Genomic DNA, 15,820 nt, shown 5'->3' with positions numbered 1-15,820 from the left:
TCTGGGAGAAATCTGATTACATTCATCGATAGGACCCAAGAAAAACAGAAAATTTAGGTGGGTTTATTTTGTCAAGTGAAGAAGAGTTTTAGCTTGACTAATCTTGGCAGGGGTTATATTAATCATGAAGCCTATCTATTGTACAATTTATTACTCGACCGCTTAATTAAGTGATTCTTAGTGCTGCCATTTAGCTATTCGTAGGTATGAGAAATAGGTTTTTAATTTTACATACCTTTGGATTTCACGCGTTTACAAAAACAGTTCTCTTTAATAGTATTGAGAAAATTGAAATCCACCACCATAAAATAGCTCCACAAGCACGTGTTAAGAGTAAAGACCCCCATCTGGAGTTGAATTAAAGCTTAATTTGTTTTTTTATTCTTTTCCTTGTAAAACCATCCAAAATTTCTTAATATTTATACAACATTACATTTTTCATAAGCATATTAATCTTCTTCCTAAAAAGCATAGACGCATGCAAACAGTCCTAGCTTCTAATCTTTCCCCAAAGAAACGACAATAAGCACGTGTTCCGAAAAAAGGCCTTGTTAGTATACAAAAAGTCCACGAAATGATATATTTCTGGTTAAAAATCATAGCAGCATGCAAGCACTTTTTCTGCTTCTTTTGATCTTTCCTACAAATTAGTCCGCAAAAATGGTCCATGCATCACAACAATTGGCAAAAAGTTCAAAAGTTAAATATTGAATAAAAATACAAGGATCAACATAACAACAAACGATTCAGTAAAGTTATATGCTCTGTTACACGGGAACGGCTCCCTAGAGGTGGGAAACCCGTTCCAGTGGTTCTCGCGCTCCCGGAAGCTTTGGAACTGTATGGGAACATTCCCTCTTTTGTGGGAGCTGCAACGGGAGCTTGAGAAAGTTCCGGGAGCTTTGAAGACTTTTTTTTGGAGTTCCCGCGTTCCCTGGGGTTGGGGAATACAAAGCACGTAGATAACTATGTTGAATTGCCCACAAAACATGAAGCTTTGTTGAAACCTTCGCAGGAAGAAAGGCCAAAGACATCCTTAACATCGATATCCTTAATTGAGAAACTGGAGCAATCTCTTGATGGGTTAAGGAAGCGTGTAACACCTCAATGTGAGGGCGATATCTGGGATGTCATGCTGATGAGTATTTATTTTTTTGTTTATGTATATGTATTGTAGAAGATTGTGTGCATGTTGTATGTGGCAGTCAATGCTTAACCATTAGAGTCACTTTACTTTTTCTCATAAGAATAACTAGAGAAACATAGGTAAAATTGTTCCTTTGTATTTTTAAGACCGATTGTTTCAAATACTGGTCATGTGTCAGAGAACTGATAATGAACTTGACATTTTAATATTTTATATATATAAAAGGGAGAGACTCAGGAAGAGAAACACCCAGAGAATATATTTATATATAAGAGAGATTATATATTTAAATTGATTTTAATATTTGAATATTTTGATTTAATATTAATTTTGATTATTATATAATTATATATTTTTTTATTTTTTTTATTATATAATATTACTGTTCCCAGTTTCTTGTAAATTTTGGGGAAACCTTTACCCGTTCCCGACACCCATACCCAAGTTCCCAACGTTCCCATTTTCCAGAAACTCATGCAACATAGGTTATATTAGACTCCGTCTTGTCAGTCAATGAGAGATTGATTCTTCTTCAGCAAGTTTGTATCTGGAATGGCAAGACTGCTGAGGAGCTGACAAGGGCATAGAGGATGAATCCTTGTCAAACAGAAGAAAACATTAAATATGAACAAACTTATAGGCAGAGCATAAAATATTATGAATTCTACCTAAACACTTCATTTGTTCAATTGGAAATGATCATGAAGTGAAATGAAAACATAACAGGTTACATATGAAACAGAAGGAAAACTTATGCTAAATTGTCATACCACAGGAATCTCAGGGGTCAGAGCGGTATTATTCATTAAAATCTCTGTCTAAGACTGTACAATAAAAGCTCTCTGTTCTCCACCAGCTCTCGAAACTCTCTCCTCCTCTCCCACTCTTACAAATGATTTTTAATACATTAAATAAGACTGTTGTAGGAGAAAACAGATCAACCCAAAAACCTGGGCGCTGTTTCACCTGAAGTTACATAAATAGAACAAAGAACAACTTTCTCCTCGAAATTCTCTAACCAAAAAGACTAAAAATTGGAGCGCAGACCCCATTGTGTGACTAACTGAGGTCATAGATAAGAATACGAATCCTATTCTTCTGGTAACAGATGTCTTTGTTTATTTTTAGCTGAAGTGAAGGGCCAGGTGTCAAGGATGTGCGCCAAATTCTTCTCTGCTCCGATCAGTGGATCTACTCGTGATGGTGATATGCTGGAAATTATGTATCTTAGTTTGCTAGTGTAGAAATTCATTGCAGATATATTTCTTTTCTGAACAGTAAGCATCACTGCCTTCATCTGGTTCTTGCGTGCGATAAGCATCAAAAATTTGCCAAGCCCTCTTCCTTGCACACATTTCTGTAACTGAAGTTTATAAACATAGACTACAGGAATTTCTTCCTCAACAATGAATCGATAATGCACAAAAGCAACCGCAGGGTCTCCATCACCTGTCCACTGACACTCATGCACCTCTTCTTTATTATTTATATTGCAAAGATGTTCATTGTCAGCACTTTGAATACTCCGCACAAAAATATAGCAGTTGTTTATAACGCGACTTTTTGAAAGCTTTTCTGGCGGGTTTTTTCGGTCGAAATCCGGCAGGAATTTATTGGAATCACAAGTTTGATAGCTAGTTTCTGCACAATGAAAGCGTCCCAGGGGTTTTTCAGGGCGCTGAATCCAAATATGCAGTTAAAAATCCATTTTAACTGCAACAAATCAAGATTTAACCTCAATTTCTTCCGCCGGATTCCGTCACCGGAATCTCCAAAAAGTCGCATTATAGACAACTCCAAAAATATATCGCGCTTCAGGAGCAACCATTTCTCTGCGTTTTATTTTCTCTTCCGCGGCCCATTCGGCTACATATGCACTCTGCATATTCACCTTCAAAAGCTCTTGGATGTAACGTTTTAGTGAGGAGGACAAATGTTCTCCTGATCCTGATCCCAGACGAACTAATAGGCCATTTCGGTCATATGTATGAAAAGCTGGGAAGTCGACGAGATGATCGTCTTTCATATCTATACAACTGCATTACAATCAAAATTGCAAGAGATTCCCAAATATTCTCAAACAAAGAAGCTCCAGGCTTCGACCCTGTATATGGATAAAGCAATATCCTTCTAGAGAGCCACATCTGTAAACTTGGGAAGCTGCTCAAAACATAGGTGAAGATAAAGACCAGCATGGCATAAATCAGTAAAGGTAGCCACAAACGCTTCCTTGTCTTTTCCGGCAGTTGTCGGCCTATGATCCAAACCAAAAGAAAGATGAGGTAGCCAAATGCTATGTAATTAGGATTGACCACGTATACTGTGACAAGTATGGTCAAACATGCAATGTAGGTCCCACAGGAGCGATATGTTGCTTGAAACATTTGGCCTATGGTTAAAAGATATATATATTTTTTATCCAGTTCACTTGCTGAGTGTGGTGTGGATCACTATCTGTCAAATTCTGGGATGAACATATTGTCCACAGTACAGATTTGTTGAACCCATCTTTCATGAAGCCAAAACCAAATGGTGATTGCGGGCTACACTTCAGAATTGCAGAAAATGAATGGAGTGCTTCTATGCCATGATCTTGAACTGCAGAAAAGCATAATAATACTGCAATGCTTAGAAAATCCCAAAGACCTGCATGACTTGATACACCATAGTGAAGGAGAATTGACCTTATTGAATCCCCTTTGCTGTCCAGAACCTCCGAAAATAGATCTAGCTGGAGTAGGTACAGAAATGAAAAATGTAATTCACAAAGGAGAACTAGAAGCTTCCGTGTTTGTCTGCCCACTGTTGACCTCATCAAATATATCAAGAAAAACACCATATAAAAGGCATGGAGTAGCCCAGGTTTCACTCCCAAAAGGAATATAAGCAACAAAGAAATTGAACGTGAGCTCTTGCGGAAACACCATGCAACTACAGCAAAAATCAAAACCTTTTTTCTTTCTGTTGCCCTTCCATCTTATGTTCATCTTTGCATGATCTCAAGTTGTCATTTTTCAGGCTCCAAATGAAATTACTCACATAGATAACCACTGCCACAAGAGTACCAAGAAAAAACTGGGCAAAAATGAATAGCCCTGGAATAGAGTAATGGAAAAGCCCAATTGCGTCCCAAATTTTAGTATCCTTTTTTACTCTCCTTCCTCCACACATTAAAAGTTGCGTTGAATGCATATGTTAATGCAAGAGCAAGAAGAGACACGGGAAAACCATATGTGAAGAAATTGATGACAATATGCTGGAAAATGACACCCTTTGCCACCTCCTCATTCCACATAGGAATGTATATTGATTCAGGAGATGAAATTGATTGCTGAGGAGGCAGAAGATGCTGTGTCATATTATTGCTTGACTGCGACAACAGGTACTCATTGCAAGTTACTCTTGAAGTCCTTACAAGAGAAAACCTTACAGATTCCACTTTCTCCAAATCATGTAGGGCACTGCAAAGCAAAATATAGAAAATCAGAGGGGAAACTCCAGAAATAATTTCTGGCCATCCCATGTCCCTTGACACTTTATAGAGACCGATGTACTCAGCTGCCGTTGAAATTAGTTCATGTCTTCTGTTTGCTCCAGCATGTGCACTTCTCCGGAGCCAGTTACACGGAGATATCTTGGATAAATGTCAAACACGTTGACTGCATTACTTGTCCCATTCAAGACATCTAGTAAACCTGAAGAGTTAACTGATTTAGTTGGATTGTATTTTACAACCTCCTTTCCTTTTGGTCTTTCCCTTGTGAACTCAAATTTCTCATAGACAAATTTCATGAGACTCTTAACCGTTGAAGGTGGAACCGACCAATATGTGTTTGCATCAGCTTGACAGCAAATCAATTGAATATCTTCGGAGTTATATGTTTTCAGATAACCATCAGGATCCAGGTTATTCCCTGCTGCTAAGATATCCTCCCAAGAAAGACAACGACAAAGACTGTTTTGGTAGAGTGTCAATCTACCGCCTCCTGTTTTGATATCAATCTGGGCGCTTACATCTTTAATTGGATTTGCAATGTTAGTTGGATTGCCACTACTGTACATCAACATAGGAGCCCAAAGGACACACATCAGAACAAGGAACAGACATATGCCACTGCAAAATTTCCTTGCCTTACTTTGCTTTTCACCTAGCCGATGCTCTGTTCTGGAAAAGTGTTATATCACACTTGACCAGATACAAACTTGCTGAAGAAGAATCAATCTCTCATTGACTGACAAGACGGAGTCTAACAGGTTATATGAGATATTTAGATTCCATTAACAAAGATATTTAGTAACTCCCTCTTCAACCCCACTAGAGCCAGGAATCTACTGTTATCTGCACCCTAGAGGGAATCTGCCACTGTTGTAAGCCCCCAATCTATAGGTTGCAAAGAGATATCTATGGAAACTTTATTTGTTTCAGCGGACAGGACCTAATAACAGTTACTTCATCTTGAGTTTTCCTGTCATCCAAGTTATAACTACTGAGGAGTTTCTGAAACCAGAAGAGATGACTTCTCTTTTTCTGCCGCCAATTTTAAGAGAAGTTTCTGATCGAACATCTCTGCAAGAAAATGTTTGACGTTATTGTCTTCACCCAGTCACCTTTTGAAATGCCCAAAATATACTAGTTTTATGCTTTTATGATTTCTTTCTGTAAGAGGATTGTGTCTTAGTGTTCTATTTTAACTGAGGAAGCAATTAGTATAATAGCACCTTTTTTTCTATCCTAATTGCTACCTTGTTTGTCTTTGTGCCCTCGATACTATATCTTTTGTGTATTTTTTTGGGTCTTACCGTCCCTGGTTAAGGCCAGCAACTGTTCTCTTAACTTTGCGCTAATGATCTTTTATTATATGAGAATTTTTGCTGTGATATTACACAGGAATAAGCAGAATTGATTTTCATATGTATGTATGTTACTGCAGGTCCGTTATAGTACTTTCGTACAGGCTATTGCCAATGCAAGTCTTTTGCTTAATGCTTTCTTTTCGTATAGGATTAACGTAAATGAGTGTTTCGCCAGATATTTTCATGACTGTTAATACAATACCTTTTTGCTTGTATGCTCCTATCCTGGATGTGCATTTCTGTTATGATATCTTTCTGCTTTGTTAGGATATGAAATCCTGTATGTTGGTTATTTCTTTGATTTATGATGTTGTGTGTTTCTTTTGAATATTTGGGAAAATATGAAAAGCATGTTTGACGAGCTAAGTTGGTTTCAATGAATGTGATTTGGATTTTTTATCCTTGTATAGGAACTGTGGGACTAGTATTATAATATTCAGCAATACTGCTATAGGGTGAGATTTATATATAATAATTGCTATAGGGTGAGATTTATATATAATAATTGCCTATTACTGTGTTACAGCTAGCTGTCATGTAAATAGTCCAAATTCATATACCAAAAGTGTTGAGTTCATGTGTGTGCGTGAGAGGGAAAGTATTTCAAGTAAATTTTGATATGATACTTTATCTATGAAATAAGAATTGTGATGCACTAGTCTTATTTTTATAAAATTTCAGCAACTAGAGGTTGAGGCTTATATGCAAGAACTGTTTTGTACTGTGGGATGGGTTGCTGCCATTTGAACAGGACCTAATAACAGTTTCTTCATCTTGAGTTTTCCTGTCATCCAAGTTATAACTACTGAGGAGTTTCTGAAACCAGAAGAGATGACTTCTCTTTTTCTGCTGCCAATTTTAAGAGAAGTTTCTGATCCAACATCTCTGCAAGAAAATGTTTGACGTTATTGTCTTCACCCACTCACCTTTTGAAATGCCCAAAATATACTAGTTTTATGCTTTTATGGTTTCTTTCTGTAAGAGGATTGTGTCTTAGTGTTCTATTTTAACTGAGGAAGCAATTAGTATAATAGCACCTTTTTTTCTATCCTAATTGCTCTACCTTGTTTGTCTTTGTGCCCTCGATACTATATCTTTTGTGTATTTTTTTGGGTCTTACCGTCCCTGGTTAAGGCCAGCAGCTGTTCTCTTAACTTTGCGCTAATGGTCTTTTATTATATGAGAATTTTTGCTGTGATATTACACAGGAATAAGCAGAATTGATTTTCATATGTATGTATGTTACTGCAAGTCCGTTATAGTACTTACGTACAGGCTATTGACAATGCAAGTCTTTTGCTTAATGCTTTCTTTTCGTATAGGATTAGCGTAAATGAGTGTTTCGCCAGATATTTTCATCACTGTTAATGCAATACCTTTTTGCTTGTATGCTCCTATCCTGGATGTGCATTTCTGTTATGATATCTTTCTGCTTTGTTAGGATATGAAATCCTGTATGTTGGTTATTTCTTTGATTTATGATGTTGTGTGTTTCTTTTGAATATTTGGGAAAATATGAAAAGCATGTTTGACGAGCTAAGTTGGTTTCAATGAATGTGATTTGGATTTTTTATCCTTCTATAGGAACTGTGGGACTAGTATTATAATATTCAGCACTACTGCTATAGGGTGAGATTTATATATAATAATTGCCTATACTGTGTTACAGCTAGCAATCATGTAAATAGTCCAAATTCATATTCCAAAAGTGTTGAGTTCATGTGTCTGTGAGAGGGAAAGTATTTGACTTGCAAACCAAATTGATGCAAGTAAATTTTGATATGATACTTTATCTATGAAATAAGAATTGTGATGCACTAGTCTTATTTTTATAAAATTTCAGCAACTAGAGGTTGAGGCTTATATGCAAGAACTGTTTTGTACTGCGGGATGGGTTGCTGCGATTTGAACAGGACCTAATAACAGTTTCTTCATCTTGAGTTTTCCTGTCATCCAAGTTATAACTACTGAGTTTCTGAAACCAGAAGAGATGACTTATCTTTTTCTGCTGCCAATTTTAAGAGAAGTTTCTGATCCAACATCTCTGCAAGAAAATGTTTGACGTTATTGTCTTCACCCAGTCACCTTTTGAAATGCCCAAAATACACTAGTTTTATGCTTTTGTGATTTCTTTCTGTAAGACGATTGTGTCTTAGTGTTCTATTTTAACTGAGGAAGCACTTAGTATAATAACACCTTTTTTTCTATCCTAATTGCTACCTTGTTTGTCTTTGTGCCCTCGATACCATATCTTTTGTGTATTTTTTTGGGTCTTACCGTCCCTGGTTAAGGCCAGCAGCTGTTCTCTTAACTTTGCGCTAATGGTCTTTTATTATATGAGAATTTTTGCTGTGATATTACACAGGAATAAGCAGAATTGATTTTCATATGTATGTATGTTACTGCAAGTCCGTTATAGTACTTTCGTACAGGCTATTGCCAATGCCAGTCTTTTGCTCAATGCTTTCTTTTCGTATAGGATTAGCGTAAATGAGTGTTTCGCCAGATATTTTCATCACTGTTATTACAATACCTTTTTGCTTGTATGCTCCTATCCTGGATGTGCATTTCTGTTATGATATCTTTCTGCTTTGTTAGGATATGAAATCCTGTATGTTGGTTATTTCTTTGATTTATGATGTGTGTTTCTTTTGAATATTTGGGAAAATATGAAAAGCATGTTTGACGAGCTAAGTTGGTTTCAATGAATGTGATTGGGATTTTTTTTTTTATCCTTGTATAGGAACTGTGGGACTAGTATTATAATATTCAGCACTACTGCTACAGGATGAGATTTATATATAATAATTGCTATACGGTGAGATTTATATATAATAATTGCCTATACTGTGTTACTGCCATGTTGCTGCCATTTAAACAGCACAGGTTTATATTTTGGAGGGTGTGGTCTTTGTGTGTCTGACATGTTTGACAAAGATCATGCATTAATGACATTTTTTAATCCAATTGTGTGTTCATAAATTTATGCACCCCTTTAGGTTGAGGTTGAAATTAATGGTCATAATAGTTAGAAAACCTAAAATCTTTTTTAAATTGTGGCAAATGCCAAATGGTGACTCTAAAAATCATGTTAAAGGTGGGTAGGTGAAGGGAGCACATTTTATGAAAGGATCGTCTTTAGTAGCGTCAAGGGTTGCAAGTTGAGATATGAAAGTAAAATGCTTTGAGAACAAAATAGACTAACCATTTATTTATTCAAAAAAATATTATCTCAGTATACCCAACACACAAAGACATGGCTTGTTGATAAGGCTTATCTTCTCGTAAAAGCAAGTTCCTATTTGTAAGGAAAGTATGAAGGTCCTTGATGTTATTGCAATCAACCCTAGTGTTATTGATGTGACCATTAATAGGATCACAATGAGGATTTGGGAACCTTTAGGCAATTGATATATCTTAAATCCATGGATACTTCTTTCAATTGGGCTTTAGGGTACCAATGGTGGGCACACTTTGGGATTTGCACCCATTATCTCGCAATCATGTGCAACATATGGAATGTGCAAGACAACTAAAACAACATTACATTGGTCATATCATGACATCATATGTATAATGTTGGAGTCTCAATGTTATCATCACAAGGATTTGGGGCTATGATGGATGTGTGTAAGTTTTTGCCAAATGTAATCTAAATGGCCGACTTAAATGTGTATAATGAAAGATTTTAGAGATTGCAAGTTTGTTTTGATGTTAATTTGGTGGAAATAGTGGCATATTGTGTTTGTGCATTGGCTTTATCACTGCGTTGAGTTTTTAGTTTGTTCCTACTAATTTACTAAAGGATTATTATTATTCAATGAGTTTATTGATAGGAAGCAATGTTTATTATTGTGAAATTAAAAAATGCCTTCGATGTTTTACTAATATGAAATAACATTTTTAAATATGATGTTAGGTTAGACTTCATCTTCTATCTTGTGTTTTTTATGACATTTTTTTTTTGGATTTTATAAGTGTTGGATTTATCTTTGTTTGTCCCTTTATTTGATCATGCATATACATTATGTCAAAAACATTTATGCTATGAGTAGTAGAGTCAAGTTGATAAATGAGCACTTTTGCTCACCCCACCTTGCTTTCATTGATGTGGTTCCCATGATTTGGGCTTCTCATTTCGAAAACTAGGTTGGCATGGTACAATCTTTACCATTTTCCCACTTTGACATGCGGGCAGAACTCATGTTTGATGGCAAGTCACCCTTGATCATGTGAACTCTTGTGTGTTGAAGACTTATTATGACATAAATCAAATGCAACATCGTAGAATCCCAATGGGAGGCCAAACGTGTTCAAGTACGCTAATAAAAATGAAACATGCATACAACTCGAGTATTTGATGGAGCTATTATGTGGAGACTTGTAGACATGTGGTAGTGCACTTGAGTAAATGCATTTAAATAACAAAGCTCACATAAAATGTTCAATTAAATGAAATGTGGTAAGGCATGCATATAAGCAAATTTTCAAGCTTTGACTTGTCTCACAAGAAAGATTTGTCACATGCTCATTTTGATTGAAATGTAGAGAATGATAATAAGAAAAAAAACGTTTAGGGCATCCCAAGCATGACAATCTAATAAAAATGAAACATGCATACAACTCGAGTATCTGATGGAGCTATTATGTGGAGACTTGTAGACATGTGGTAGTGCACTTGAGTAAATGCATTTAAATCACAAAGCTCACATAAAATGTTCAATTAAATGAAATGTGGTAAGGCATGCATATAAGCAAATATTCAAGCTTTGACTTGTCTCACAAGAAAGATTTGTCACATGCTCATTTTGATTGAAATGTAGAGAATGATAATAAGAAAAAAAACGTTTAGGGCATCCCAAGCATGACAATATCATTGGTCTTCAATTTATCATAATTATCATATTATGCTATAGGATTAGAGGAGTAGGATGTCTCATGGACATCATGACTCATCTAAGTTATCTTGTGTTCCCAATGCTTTAACTCTTTGTAAGGTTATTGATTGGAGTATTAAAAACCTTTGACATGGAAAATACATTGATAAGGGCAATAAAACAAGGCAAGCCCAACATGCAACCACATATGCATTGCCAAGAGACTCAATAACAAAAACTAGAAAATATTGATGTGAAAGTCATTATGCATGTGAATTAATGCTCCTAGGGAGTAAAATCACTAAGCGAGCTAGTAGCAAGAGATAAGTATCACTTATAAACCCTAACTCAAAGTTATAAATAAACAGGCTATATGCTTATAGTAATATGAATGGTTGAAATCTATCTATAAATTACCCAATTCTATTGCTTATGTATTCACATATCATAATGAAAATTGTTACTTTTATATTGGGATTAGATAAACTATGCTAGGGTTGCATAACAAATTATTGTACTACAAATGGAAAATATGTCTCCCTATGTATTAAATATTTTTTGAATTTAGAGACGTTCTAGAGATTCCCATTAACATTGATATGATTCCTACATGGCCCAAACCATCCTTGTTCTTAATTTGAGACACTATTTTTAGATTTGTAGTATAAAGAGTGTACTTCATTGCGAGGAGGAACAATTTTCTAAAGAAGACACTATAAAATTGCATGTAGTTGCTATATTGGGGTTAATTGTTATCAATTTTAGTAGCACATTGTACCAATTTTATATACTATTTTCTTTTTTATTACTCAATGTCTAGTTATGTGTGGACTTTGCAATGTGGTTCTTTTTAATGAGCTTTTTAATGATCTGAAGGACACCATTATATGTTATGGTGCATTATGTTGATTTTTTTATCTCATTAGATGTTATGTTGCTTTAATTTCATCATGTTTATTTTAAATAAGCACATGCTTTGATAATAATTAGTGTAAAGGAAAATCTTAGAAATTTGAAGAATGATGTTCCAGAAATAAATCCAAAGTAGTCGTTTTAAGGTCTATGTTTCAAGTCACAAACATGACTCATCATTAGGACGTGTTTGTTGAGAGAAGGGAGAGGAAGACAAATGAATAAATATATAAATATAAATGAATACAAGGAAGGAGAGAAGAAATAATAGATGAGTTAGCCCACCAAGAAAAAAGGAAAAAAGCAAGAGGGAGAAATGAAGGAGGAAAGAAAGAGAAGGAAAAAGGGGGAGGGAAGGGAGATAAGGGAGGTTAGATGTGTGAGAGTAAAGGAACCCAACTATTACTAACCTCAGCCCCCCCATCCCTATTAAGATCGTTGGGATGTTTAATGATCTCTAACGTTTCTAAACTTGCGCTTGAAATAATGACATTTAGTGATAATTTTAGTTTCTTCAAGGCACAAGTGGTGCTTAGTTTTTGACGAATTTTTAGCAAGGGTAGATGGGCGATTTTTTTCTTTCTTTATGTCTGCCCATGTTCCTTGAGTCTTATTTTGAATGATCGACTAGTCTCTCCAATGTAGCACATTCCACAAGAGCAGTTAATCATGTAAACTCCTTTAAACTGAAATTGGTCAACCTTATCTTTAACATATCTCATTTTGTGCTAGATGGTCTCAAGGAGTTTGAATGATGTAATAATTCCATTTCTTTTAAGGACCTTAGCAATTTTGTCAGTGGTACCACAAATGTATGAGAGGAATGATTTTCAATTAGGATTAAGAGAGCTCGTTGTGGCTCTTTTGATAGCTCTGTAAATGCCTTTGTAATTATAGCCAATATCAAGAAAAATCTTAGTAAGGTGGTCAATTTTTTGATGCAAATACTCCTTGTCAGATAATCTTGAGGCTCTACTGATCAATTTATTGAGGGTCCCCATTTTTTTTGTGCAGGATGATGGTGAGAATAAACCTGGAGATAATTGTTTGTGTGAATTTTCTTCTTGTATACTTGATGCCCTATGCTTCCATCTTTTTCCCTTCTGAGGAGAACATCTAGAAAGGAATGGTATTATTATTTTCGAGTTCCATGGTAAATTTGATATCATCAGAAATTCCATTTAGATGTTCCAAAAACTTGGCAAGTTCCAACTTACCATGGGGCCATTTTTTATTTGAACTTAAACATGAATGCAACAACTTACATATATAATCATAAATAGAGAAACACAGAAGAAAAGATAGCTCAGGCAATGGTAGCTTATCTCTAATGTGGCAGCTACGTGCCTTTGAACTGTGTTACAATGAGGCTCAAAGGCCTATTTATTATTGAGAAACAATGGAAAACCCTAAACATCCAAAAACCTAACATTAGGAGATGAAGCACCAAAATTGTAGGCCCCATTTGGGTAAATTGGTATATCAACTTCCCAGGGTCATAACTTTGGCATACGATCTCCGTTTGGCTATCATAATACCTTGTTTCGAAGATCTTGAAGAGAAGGCCAAAAAATTATGAACAATTTAAATTGGGACATTTTCAGTCTCTCCGTTTTCCCTAAAAACGTCGTTTAGGGCCTCAAAACAGCTCCAGAAGTTTAGGACCCGAAAAACTGCCAAAAATAGTAAACTGTGCTACAATTAAGGAAACCAAAAAACTGAAAGAGACAGAGTTGGAGGTCCAAGTGGAATAGGCGGTTGGCCACCAATATCCACCTGGATCAATTTTACATCGGTGTCATCCACATACCTCTTTCATCTTTTTGGTTTAAAGGGGTAAGATTTGATGTCTTTTTCTCAAACATCTCCATTAGAAGATTGACAACAATGGGTGATAAGGGAGAGCCCATTGCTACACTAATGATTTTCTCAAAGAATTCCCCTTGGAAACTAAAAAAAGTTGATCTAATGCAAATTTCAGTGAGTTTAACAGTTTTGGGGTCAGTTGCGCCTTTGACAAACTCAATTGCTTCATTAAGAGGAATTTTGGTAAATAATCAAACAACGTCAAAGCTCATGTTTAAATCACCAGGGTCATATTTGTCATCCTTAATCAGATCAACAAAGTTTTTTGAATCTTTAATGAAGGAATCAATGTTACTAACAAGAGGGTTGAGGATACCGACTACATATTTTGCTAACATATATGTGGGAGAGCCAATGGTATTCACAATATATCTCAAGGGAACTCCTTAGTGAATTTTAGGGAGACCATAAATCCTTGGGGTGATCTCACTGCACTAAGGTTTTTTTGTTTATATATAATCATTCAAATTTGATTATTTGATGGCTGCTTGACCTCCTTAATAATTCTTGAAATAGGATTATGTTGTAGCTTATTGCAACTACCACTATTATAGAGGTAATCTCTCATCTTAAAGTTATAATCCTCTCTATCCAGAACCACCGTGGCTCCACTTTTATCTGCCTTTAAAATAACAATATTATCATTATTTCTCAAGTTTTTGAGAGCGGTTAATAATCTGACTTAAATTGAATTTGAAAGGTTTGACTTTTCTCATGATAAGAGTTGGATTTCAGAGATTTGAATTTTCTCATGATAAGAGTGCAATCTTGACAACTCATTCTTTATCTATATCACTTAATCTTTGAATACCGTCCTCCACACTACAAATGATGCTCTCAAAGGGAATTCACTTTGGGGCAATAACGAATCCTAAGCCTTTATTAAGTACCTTGAGTTCATCATTTGTTAAATTTTATGAAGAGATATTGACAACCTTTTTGTTTGAATGGGTGGAGTTAATATCCATGGTAGCTCAAGAGGTAGGTGCAGCGAAATTGTTGACAGAAGGAAAATTACTATTGTCGATCTCTTCAGTGATTGCATTAATACTACGCTTCGCGGTTATTTTAAATGAGTGCAATTGTCGTTGTTCCATATCACTTGAGTTACATAACACATCAGAGGAGGACAAGTTATTGATATTGTTAGCGTGCCTAACCTCAATGTTTTTATAACCCAGGGAGTTAAATGTGGTCACATCAATGTTATTGCCATCAATCACTGTCATATGATACATCGCGCTACTTTTATTGCCATTACCACTATTAAACTCAGCGTTGGGGTTATGTTACACTGTTCAACATCCTCCATTTTAATATATTATAAATTTCCTATGAAATTTATTATATTAAAATATGGACCCTTCAATTGGAAAAAAATAAAAAATAAAATTATAATCAAAGTTTAATACTTAGGCTTTTTAATTAAAACCCAAATATTAAATCTTGATTATCCCAAAAAACCAAATTAAATAGCCCCCGAGACACAAACTATACTTAGGCTTAAGTATTAAACATTATGGGTTATTTGATTAAAAAACAAAATAAAATGGATTTTTTTAAAGATTTCCGAAGGTTGAAGTCTTTACAAACTTCAACACTCCGCCATACCCCGCATCACATATCCCATAAAAAATAAACATAAGGCAATGACCAGACCTGAATGGGTTATTAACTTCTTCTAAAAACAACCCCACGTCGATCGCAATCGCATGATCCACTATTATATAAGTCCATACCTCCTACCTTAGTCGATTGCAATATGCGATAAAGCCTGGACCTGATAGAATTATAAAATCCATTCCATAATTTCCCCGTGTTTGGAGCTATCGTAGTTTCCAAAAATCCATACCTCATTACCTTTGTGATTTGCGAACTGTCATCAGGCTCGGACCCGACGGGAAAGTTAATGACAGTTCATAAAATCCGCATCTATAGGCTATCGCAAATTTCAAAGGCTTAAGTCCTGCCCCACTCTGAACTGTCGATTGTGATATGCGATAAAGTCCGGATGCGCTTGGATTACACACTGCGATTTATATAAATATCGCGTCCGGGACCTATATCACAATCGCAAAGTTTTAAAAAGTCATGCCTCATCCCAATGTTGATTGCTATATACATCCCAATGCCGATTTTGATATGACGTCAGATCCACATCATC

General features: G+C 35.5%; 1 protein-coding gene across 1 annotated transcript; it reads right to left on the bottom strand.

Moving 5' to 3' along the window:
* Positions 1-2,195: 2,195 nt before the first annotated feature.
* LOC149228407 (uncharacterized) lies at positions 2,196-4,670 on the bottom strand. The gene is made up of 4 exons (XM_089380769.1): positions 4,301-4,670; positions 4,098-4,197; positions 2,940-3,183; positions 2,196-2,618 (listed from the first exon to the last, which is right to left on the bottom strand). Exons 1-4 carry the CDS (start codon positions 4,668-4,670, stop codon positions 2,238-2,240), a joined length of 1,095 nt encoding a protein of 364 aa, XP_089236895.1. The 3' UTR covers positions 2,196-2,237.
* Between the last annotated feature and the right edge of the window lie 11,150 nt (positions 4,671-15,820).

Source organism: Pinus tabuliformis, chromosome J (assembly GCF_031772625.1).
Source record: "Pinus tabuliformis cultivar Carrire ecotype Pingquan chromosome J, CPIR1, whole genome shotgun sequence".
Lineage (NCBI taxonomy): Eukaryota > Viridiplantae > Streptophyta > Pinopsida > Pinales > Pinaceae > Pinus > Pinus tabuliformis.
This window is presented reverse-complemented; position numbering and strand designations above follow the sequence as displayed.

What these genes read in the sequence shown, in the direction of transcription:
- LOC149228407 (XM_089380769.1), bottom strand. Translation starts at nt 4,670, where the DNA reads ATGGGATGGCCAGAAATTATTTCTGGAGTTTCCCCTCTGATTTTCTAT. An exon ending in TAATGTGTGGAGGAAGGAGA is followed by an intron (nt 4,198 to 4,300) that starts GTAAAAAAGGAT and finishes CTCTTGTGGCAG; the next exon opens with TGGTTATCTATGTGAGTAAT. An exon ending in GGGCAACAGAAAGAAAAAAG is followed by an intron (nt 3,184 to 4,097) that starts GTTTTGATTTTT and finishes ATTGTAATGCAG; the next exon opens with TTGTATAGATATGAAAGACG.